Source organism: Aptenodytes forsteri, unplaced genomic scaffold, assembly GCF_000699145.1.
Source record: "Aptenodytes forsteri isolate BGI_AS27 unplaced genomic scaffold, ASM69914v1 Scaffold66, whole genome shotgun sequence".
In the NCBI taxonomy this organism is placed as follows: Eukaryota; Metazoa; Chordata; class Aves; order Sphenisciformes; family Spheniscidae; genus Aptenodytes; species Aptenodytes forsteri.
Genome location: NW_008795131.1, coordinates 2,493,759 through 2,504,103, shown reverse-complemented (window position 1 = coordinate 2,504,103; position 10,345 = coordinate 2,493,759). Strand labels below are relative to the sequence as shown.

At 45.4% G+C, this 10,345-nt stretch overlaps 1 protein-coding gene across 2 annotated transcripts in view; it reads right to left on the bottom strand.

Annotated features, from left to right (window-relative positions):
• Window positions 1-824: 824 nt before the first annotated feature.
• The window catches only part of YPEL2 (yippee like 2), a 32,719-nt gene continuing 23,198 nt past the window's right edge, over window positions 825-10,345 (bottom strand). For both annotated transcript variants that reach the window (XM_019471815.1, XM_009278208.2), the window contains 3 exons: window positions 8,471-8,514; window positions 7,573-7,681; window positions 825-6,142 (listed from right to left, as the gene is read on the bottom strand). In XM_019471815.1, the coding sequence (XP_019327360.1) occupies window positions 6,053-6,142; window positions 7,573-7,681; window positions 8,471-8,514 (243 nt within the window). In that variant the 3' untranslated portion in view covers window positions 825-6,052. The remainder of the gene's footprint in view (window positions 6,143-7,572; window positions 7,682-8,470; window positions 8,515-10,345) is intronic.

Below are 10,345 nucleotides of genomic sequence, written 5' to 3'. Positions count from 1 at the left end.
TCTCTTTCCTTCCGACGCGCAAGCTCTGCTTCCCACGCACAGGTTTTCTTTGCTTCAGGCCTAGTGCGGATCGAACCCAGGGAAATCTCGTTTGCTGAACTTCTGAAACGGACGTTTGACTTGCAAATACCCGAACGCGCCAGACGGCTTTACCGATGCTTTGGTTCACCTGTGAGTAACAGGCATCTCCTACAGTCACCACAATACGACGTTACAAGACGCGGAGCTGCACAGTGAACTCTACCAACAAGCAAAACTTAAAAACCCCGGGGTGGTTTTCTGGCCGCTGGGAATGTCGTGACCATTCTACCGCTGTAGGCACTGCTACGTAACGGTGCTGACAAAACCCTTCATCCATGGGAAACGATTTAACGAGAATTAGGGGGGTTTATTTCATGGGTTTCTCGTTATTGTTGCTGCTTGAAAAACACCTTAAAGTCGTGTAATTCCTCACAAAACAAAGTATGTGCTTCCCTCGCTGCTCTGGTTTAGGGAAAGGCACTCGGGTATGGTACGACGGTGCCAGGCGTCAGCACTGTCTCCTGGTCCATTTGGGGTTCCCTCTTGTACTACATCGCAGGCTTCGGGGGCTACGGATCATCCTTTTGCTCTGCCCGACGGGATCCTCGCCCGTGACCACAGTCTCTACGTGCTGCAGTGATTCAAGTGCACACCAGGCGACTGCTCCGGACCGGCAGGTGTCAGAAAAGAGGATAATCTGACTATTTTCAAGCTAAATGTAACATATTTCTTGAAGAACCAAATTTTGCTGCCTCCAATTCGCACACGGTATAGGAGATTAAAACAGAAACATGGACCAGCAGTTTTAGTACTTGAAAATTTTATTTTCTCAAATGAGCACCAACACATATTGTAAATATGACAAACAATACGCCTCCCTCTAATACTGAAGAACTATATACAATGTACAAATACATGAAAAGGTGAAAACCAATTATTTGAAAACAAACAATTGCATTTATTACTGAAGCAAATGACCTGAAAGAATATGCCAAAAAATAAAATTAAAATAAGATCGAAGAAATAAAAGTATACACAATTTGTAAACACAAGAGCATCAATAGACAGGCTGGTATCGGAAATATTGTCCTTTAGTTTTGTCAGCAGGGAAAGCATTCCCATTTCCTTATGAAAAACAAAACAAAGGAGACATACAGTTCGTAACTATGAGAATAGCTTATTTGTGGTTGTACCTTACACAATGCCATTCTGCTTGCATTTAAATATGTTCATTTTTTTTCTGAATTCAAGATGATTTTGTTCCCCCTCTTCTGCTTATTCTTTTTAAACAGGATTCTGCAGAATCTATGTCTAACGTCATTGTTTCTGAGCATTTAATTTCTGAGGCCTCTCACCTGGTGAGAAGAGCTCCTTCCCACCGAGCTGAGCTCTGGTTCTCGCCAATCTGTTTCCCCAACCGGGTGTTTGGGTGTCACCTCTTCATCCAAGAACTGGTTCACACGGAAGCACGATGCTCCTCCCCAAACAAGGAAGTGCAGCGAAACGCATGATTGACACACTCTCACGTACCAGTTAGAAAAACGCATACAGAGAAAATTCTCACTTGATCATCACAAGAACAACAGATTTCATTCGCAGGGTTTTTTTTCCTGTGGATTTTTAAATCGTGTGCACCAAGAACAGAGAATTAAAGAGCGTGCAACAGTTATTCAGCACTGAAAACAGCTCCTTGCTCAGCAAAACACAGTCCAGCGGTTTGTGCTGTTGGTCCACTTTGGGATAAACAAGAGACCCAATGAATTAAGAATGAAGAAGGGGTAGAAGGGGGGCGGTTAAAGACACAAAGGAAAACAAAAGAAAATTAACTTTACTGCCAGAGAGGTAAACTTTTACTCTAATTTGTCATGTAGCAGCCTGGTTTAAAAACCAAACAAACCAACAACAAACAACAACAAAACAACCAAAAGAAAACCAGGATCCATGTCCAAAGACTGATGTTTTAGTTTAAAAACAATGACTAATTAGAAATCCTATACTCCTCCACCCCTGCTGCCCCCAAGCAACTGGAAACAGCGATTCAGAGGTTGCAGCTTATATTCAATCCTGATTTCTAAGTCTCGGTATCTACTTCACTCCAGCCAATACTGGTGCAAGAGAAAAATTTCAGGCCCGGATGCTACAAACCAGATCTCCTCAGGAAAGTCGTGCCCAGACAGAGCCCCACCGGCTTTTGTGGGACTCACCGTGGGAGCGTGAGCTGACACGGGGCTCAGGCTGCCGGACGGGACCTCCGGCACGGAGTGAAGGTGTTTCAGCATGTAACTCCAGACATCGGAGCGCTGCCCGAGTGCCTGGAGCTACCTCCCGTCCCACACACCAGTACCTGCCCGGACCACGGGCTCCCGTCCGTACCCCGGCCCCCGCCTGCGCCGGAGATGAATCCTGCCGGATGGAAGCAGGAGTGACTCCCCTCTCCTGCCACGTCCAGAGGAAAAATGGATCGACTTAAGAGGACAACGTATATTATGATTTTTGTTTCCCTTTAAACATATTTTCCAACAAATACAGAAGGATCGGTATCATTTATAAACAACAAAAAAGTGCTCTCAGGGAGGGGCTCTGAGAAAACAGCACCAAATATATTATTTTTTTAAAAAAATTAAATATTATTTACAAAAGTATATTTCACAAGATAATGGTTCTTTTCTGCTTTGTATATATTATCATCTGAATATTTATTACAGGGATCAGGATTTCACACCAGATAATCCACCAGAGCAAAACACTTTAAAACTTACTCAAGCCTGAGCTTTGGGGTAGACGGCGGTGATGTAAACTCAAGGGTGCACGCAGCTTGCCAGAGACGAGGCTGCCACATAAAAAGAGCAAAACTCGCTGCTGTTCGTGTTTTCTCGAGGATGTCACCCCCGGAAAGCAGCACCACGGGCACTCGGTGCTCTGCGTTCAGGCAATGCCTGCCCAAGGAGGCAGTTTCCGTGGGCCACACCTCCAGCTCAGAAACAACGTCCCACCTTGCTCACCCCAGTTGCTAACGAACTGGCTACAGTCCACTCACACGACCAGAGGGATGCAGAGAATGAGGTTCTTTGGTTATGCTCTGAATATATCACTCTACGAGCCATCAGTGTAGCCTGCGCCGACTGTGGTAGCCACTAGCATACAGATCTGATCATCCTGTCTGGTCACCAGCTCCCAATACTGTCATGTGTCTTAATACAGCAAGTCACAGATGAGTTAGCAGCAGACTAAGAAGTACTTCATATTTAATGGACACATAGCAGAGAACAAACGGCAATGAGCCTCGCAAGCCCGTTTTTCCTCATCTCCCTATACAGTGTATTAAAGTCACTCTATAGGTCATTCTCTGGGTGTTGGGGACGTTTACAGGCACACATACTTTCTTCCTATCAGGGCTTGAGGCCAGATTCTCAGCAAGTGTGACTCTGTGGATGCTGATGGGACAAAACCAATTAAAACCAGATTAAGATCTTGCCGTATTCAAGCTGAGAGTGGTTGCCATTAAAAGCGTAACCCCTGTGAACAGTTAAAACCAGCCCGATCTGATGGATCATCATCCTTTCTTGTCCCAAATATATGGATAAAAACATTTACATCTGGTAGCTCTCTGTAGTAACTGTTCTTATTTCTCAGAGCAGTCCTCTAGACAGGCTTACCTTTTATATCTTTTTTTTTATAGGCAATCACTCTAAATACCAACATAAAACCGTAAGCCCGTGTGCTCTTTTTCTCAACCTCATATTAGTGACCTGGGGTTATCCCTTACTTCTCCCAGTTCCAACCAGACCCCTTTAAAGGCTACGTATCTGGGGAGACCTGAAGAGCTCTTCAAAGAATGCAAATTACTTCCCACTAGTCGAAACCCAATAAATTGTCATGGATCACCAACCAAAGGACAGGAAAATGGGACCAGGTCGGTGCCAAAGTCAACAAGATAGCAGGTACTGCAGAATTTTTGATTTCCGCTAGATTTTTACCACTGAAGGGAATGTGGATGATGGAAGCAGAGATGATCAGAAACGAAAGCTGAAGCAACTGTCACACAGCCACAGCAGAAAGCCACTTCCTAACAGGCTAGCCACAAACCGAGCCAACTCCATCCATTGCAGGAGCTGCGGCCAGCCTCCATCTCACTTCTCTCTCCAAGGTTGTAAAGAATAGTGGTTCAAGAGAAAAAACAGCCTTTGCTTAGATGAGCCATCAGGTCGGGGTTTCAGCCCAAGGACCCAACACTTAAGTTCCACCCTGACCCATAAGTAGCATCTCTGCTCACATCCCCTTCATTTAACAGCAAATTGCTTTCTCACCACCAGCCCTCCGTCCTGATCCCCACAGCTAACTGAGAGTCTCCTGGGGGTGGGGGCAAGCGACAACGGATTACAGCTCCAAAGCTTCAGTTTCATAAGGAGTTACAAACCCCTGCACAATACTCCTTCCTTCTGGATTAACAAAGATTTCCCCCAATGGATTAACCTACTTGAAAGAATTCCACAAACGAAAAGAAAATTCACTCAGAGAGATAAAACTAATTTGGTTAAATAGTCTTGAGTTATGCACCAGATACTGGCTGGACTGTTGCAGAGCAAACTTCACATTGTCATTTATGTCTAACGCAGCTCCCCTCTCACACACGACGCCCCTTCCCCACCAACCACCTCGGGAAGGTCCACACTAATTAAAATGAAAAAATTAAAATGGGAAGGACTTGTCCCTTGCAGTTATGATGCCCACATCTACCCCACCCCTTTAAACTCCAAGGCATAGACAATTTCAGGGGTAGGGGGAAGTTGTTTAATTTCTTTTTTCTTTCCCATTCCCCCTGTGCCTGCAACAGGCTTCTGGGAGTGGGAAAAGGGGGGAAGGTTTTGGGGAGGATACCTCATGGCTTGAAATAAACACCTGTGGAATACTCCCCCACCCGCCAGGCTCCTCTGCTCCCTCCTCTCCCCACTCTCACACCATTTCTCCGCCAGGCTCCAAGAGCTGGGATTTAAGAAAAAGATTCTGTAACAGCATTTTCCTACTCGCGCTTGTGAAGGACCGGTAAAAGACCCCCAAAGACGCTCAGTGGAGGCCGGGAAATCAAGGGGTACCCTGCATTACTAAGTTTGTCCCCATCCCCCTCTACGTTATTTCCTCTTTCTTGCCTAGCACGTGCCTTTTTTTTTTCCCCCCTTGTCATATCTTCTAAGCTGCAGCTCCGGCCCCCTTGTGCCTTAAGTGGTTTTCTCCTCCTCTCTGAAGGGCTCAAGAGTCAGGATTTGGTTTCTCCAGCTGTGAGGACACTCCCCACAGCTGTGCTCTGTTGGGACGTTTGGCCTACCTACCCTGAAACAGCGAGAAAAAGGAGAGGCAGGGAATCTCTCCAGCCTTCAGGTCCTCCCCCCCAAACAAGAAGTTCATAAATGGCAAACAAAACACAGAATTGCGATTAGCTTGCGGGGGGAACTGGTGCTCAGCCAGCTTAGACTGAAGCTCCACCGATGGAGCAGCGGTTTTACGATTCGGAGAGAACGCAGCCGTGAGGTATTTTTCTGTCCATTTAGACAAGTAGACAGTTTCAAGCCTTGGTTAACCAGGACTTAAAGGAGAAGTACAGTTTCAACTTCTGATGACTTCCCTTCGGGCCCACTCCCCACCCCCTATCACCTTCTCCTGCCCAAAACTCAGGTCTTCCTCCCGCACTGAGACCTTCTGATAAAATGCCACCACAGAGCCAACTTCAGTTTGTACTTAAACATTCGTCAACATGGAATGGCTGTCGGGCATTCGGTGCATTCTCTTAGCCAACGCCAGAACAGAGAGAGAAGCAGCCAGGGTCAACTCACAAACAGATACAAAGCAAAGAGACAGAGAGACAGAAATTTAGAGGCCAGTCACCAATAAGGATGGAGAAGGGTGTGAAGATGCTCCCAAATCGCAGAGCCTCTAAATGCATGGAACCAAGCGTTCAGTCACTCTCTCACTCTTGGATATAATGTTCGGTTGGATGGCATTCTCTCACACGCTGGTAGGGCTGGGCTCTTCCCATTCAATCCCAGCCATTATCCTTGATCATGTGAGCTAGTTCAATGATGTATTTGCCTTCTTTATACTTCTGGCTGCTTTCAAAAGCGTGTTCCTACAAAAAAAAGGAGAAAGAATGCGATCAAGATGATATCTGAAGGTAAAGTCGCAGTTGCAGATCAGATCCGGGAACGCTGGTACGAGTCTTAGCCTTGCCTACAGAGTAAAACAGTCAAACTGCAGGTCCTCCTGTTGGCTTTCAGGAAAATTACATTGGAAGAATCTTAAATCCTGCTTCTAGCTGTCTTTACATGCTGGGAAAAAAGAACAATCGGCACCATGTAAACGTGCAGCTTTCTGTAGGCCAACGGCAACTGCTCCTTGAACTACGCTTTAGGAATCATCGGTGATAAAATCCACCTCTCTCTAGGGTGGTCTGAGAATTTATTAATGTTTGTTAAAGAATGCAGAGGTCCTCTGATGAAACATGCTGTAAAAGCACTGCCATCGGGAACGAGATGGATTATGGTAAACTTCATGTGGAAATGGAGTGAACGGACACCGAGGGACGAGAAGGACCCACTCTACACAGCCGCGTGCTTGCAGCTACAGAAATACACGGTGCTTCAACTCTGAAGAACTGAAGAAGTAAGGACATCTGTGGGATCCCTAACCAGGAGGGACTCCCGTTACCGAGGCTGCATCCTCAGAAGCGGTGCAGCTCTGCTCGGGCATGCTGTTTGCATGCATGTAATGCATCTGAAATGCTGTAATTCTATTGCTGGAGAGGCTTGGGCTTACTGCTATGTTTACGGAATTTTGTATTTTGTTTTTACAATAAACTCAATTTATGTACTTAGTGTCCTTCTCCATTTGTGAGATCCATGCTGTGTTTCTGCATGAATTCCTACCGCATCAATTTTTGATGCTTTACTTTTATAGCCTTTCAACTGATTTATTAAAGAATATTTCTGTCCAGAGGCCACAGATACAGTATATGTTTTGTTTAGACATTGGTCAAAATGTTTTGACAAACAAGTACGCTGCGTGCCTCCTGAAGCAGAAATTAGGACGTAGCATAAGCCTTTATTTGAAGGTAATTGAATTTATGAAGAGCAAGAGGCAGCAAACAGATAAACTCATGTTCAATAGCATTTCCAGTGGGAAGGACACAGGATTAACAACATATGGATCATTCTATTATTCTGACATCGTCTGGGAAAAAAGACAATATGAACCACAAGACTGATTGAAGTTATCCTCATTTATGTTAAGTATCGCTAAGGGACACCCACCAAAATCAGGCCCACAGTGTAAATTCTCAGTGAAAAATACATCAGCCACAAAGAGCTCCTGCTCTGAATGGATGCAACAAACACAAGACAGGAGGGAAAATGGAAACGCAGGAAGGAAAAAAGACCAGAACCCGCATTTCTGGTTCCCAAGTTAACGGTCTTTCCACCACACCACAATACCATACACATGCCTTCAGAAAGGGCTGGAACAAAGATGTCCACAGGAAAAAGAAACGATACCAGTACTCACGTATTTCCAACCCAGTGTGGTTTTGCAGTTTTCACAGTAAATATCTGCAACCGCATGTAATCCTGTTAATAACACCCGCTCCTCTGCAGGGCCACAACCCACATTAACTCTGGGGGAAAAGGAGAGATGCTCCCTATTAGTATGTCTTTCCACAGCAAGATGCTACAATGAAGCTGACAGCAATTTTACTGCAGTATTTGAAAACGTAAGCAGGAGGTTCAGGATACCGAGTACCACGGCTGGGCCCGAAACAACGATCTCTTGCAGTTCCCGAACAGAATGAAAAGGTAAAACAGAATTTTTATTCAACTAAAAATTCTATAAAGCTTTGAACAGAAGATTAATAGCATTCTAGTAAACTGCACTAATTATGCATTTGAGAAAGATTTTCATTTTCAAATTGATAAAATAGTACTCTTACTTTCCCAAATGGAAATTTGAAAAATGTAACTGAAATCAGCAGTTCTTCTGAAAGACATCCCAGCAGTGATCTCACCAAAACTATTTTCAGTTATTGGGAAAATTATACTTAATTTTTATGCTAGGTCTAAAAAGTAAGTTCGTATTTAGGTATCATTTATTCTCTACATTTACAAAACTTTGACTCCGGTCTAACTACATTCTCTGAGAAGAGAATGACTCATCTGTTAGCTCTTATTTCTCAATCTCAATGACGAAAAAACCACCTTTTCCTAGCTGCTTATCTGAAACCTCAACATAAAATCAAATATGAATCAGTGTTATTTCCTGCCTCTTTCTCCAACCATCTTCAGCAAGCTCCCAACTCTTAGGCAGAGGTTTTCTAAAGGAAGACTATCCTTTTGTTTTCTTCTTCGTGAGGGTTTTCTTAAATCTGTCCTAAGAGATGCAGAGGTGACGAAGTTATATATATACTCACACTGAATTGAAGAGGTATGCTCGTCCTTGGCTTCCTTGAAAGGACTGAAAGGCAAGAAAACAAAATTCAGTTGGCTGGTCGATAGAAATAAGGCGAAACCAGGACCTGCCCTCAGCATTAACGGTAGTTACAGCAACTGTCAGCCAGGGCCTGAGAAACGCACATCGTTACAGTCTTCGAGATGGAAAGAGCACAAAGTGAAATGTCAGGAGGAGATGAGCACTGATGAACAGAGGTCTTGTCCTGCCGACGGGAAGGGAGCAGCTGCCTCCAGTTCTAATGCCTGCCCGTTCCACACGGCGTACCGGCAGCCCACTGGGCACTTCACCTGGTATCACCAGCATTCCCAGTGCCGTACAAGCCCAACGTACTTTTCAAGAGTTAAGCCGTTTTCCCTCTCATATCCCAGCAATGTCTACCCTCACCCTTTCAGTTCTGTTTATGAATTTCACACTACTGCCTCAACCTTACTTAATGCAGCCTTGCTGCCAAATACTGATTTGAGTCTCTTTTCTAAAAACAAGGTGCTCACGGAGGCTTCCCGTTCCACTGCCACAGTTTTGAAACACCGCTGTTGCACTTGACGGGACGTGAATTCCCCTTAGGAAGACTGCACAGATGGGTGCTGAACCAAACTGAGAAATTAGGACCTGTCTGTGCAAGGTGCTGTGCACACAAATACAACCTCTAGTCTAGTGATTTTACAAAAGACCTTAACCTTGCTGAGGTGTCTGCAAGCCTTCATATTCCCACCGATGCCAGGGAGATCTTCAGGACTGGATCTAAACATAGGACGAGATACAACTGGATAGAGATGAACGTGGACAAGAGAGAACCACACAGCAGCAAAACCACACCAGATAATCACCAGTTGTGGCACATCCTCCCTGCCCCATGTTTCCTTGGGATCTTACAGCACGTGTTTCGAAGGCAATGCCAGCCCAGCAGGACACTCCAGGTAACCGGGACACTTCCAAGAGCCAGCAGGCTCCATTTGTGTCAAGTCTGTAACATTACCCTGTGACGGTGCCTCGCTTACAAGAGCTGGCTCACACGTAGCAAGTGCTACCTGCATTTTTAATGTACTTTGACAAGCACACACTGAATTAAACATATGGTGCTTATGAGCAAGAGCACAGTTGCTCTCTGCACACAAGTAACCTTATGAGATACCTAAGGGAATGTATGCACTGAGGGGCAAGGAGCTGGGAAAGTCAAAGAGCAGCTTTTCTGGACCATTTAATCCTTCACCTTGCACCTTACCAGGAACCTTGGAATATTTACTGGTTTTGTTAAAACCTCAGCTTCTACAGACGAGCAGTGATTTCAGACTAAATACGCTTAAAAGTGGGGAGACAGAGCTTTGAGAGAAGAGAGACATTCAAGGTTTAACATCCTTGGCCCACTAACACTGGTCATTTGTTAAGTGACCCGACTCTGGGGCAGCACAAACGTGCTCTCCCTGTGTCACATAAAGCAATCTCCGGGAGGTCCCTGCCCTTCCCAGGTTGTCCCCTTCCATCAGTCCAGCCCTAGGGATGCACCCCTACGCCTGCCCAACTGCTGCCTCACAGAAAAGCAAAGTCAAAGCTACGCCCGACAACCAGCAAGCCTGTGGATGGATCTGGACCGCGTTTCTTACACCCACACACATCTGCACTAATCAACTGCCTCCTGCCTCCTCCGCACTGGGGAGGCTGCTGCATGTTTCCAGCTAACGGTCCTACTTCCCAGAGCTGGGGTACCAACGCATTAGCTCCAGCGAGTATTTCTCGGGTGCTGCCTGGGTTAACGGCAAGCAGCTCTGTAACAGCCTCTAAGATGTTCTCTCCATCGTGAGTCCTGTTCACATGAAAGGCAGAGCCGGAAAATTCA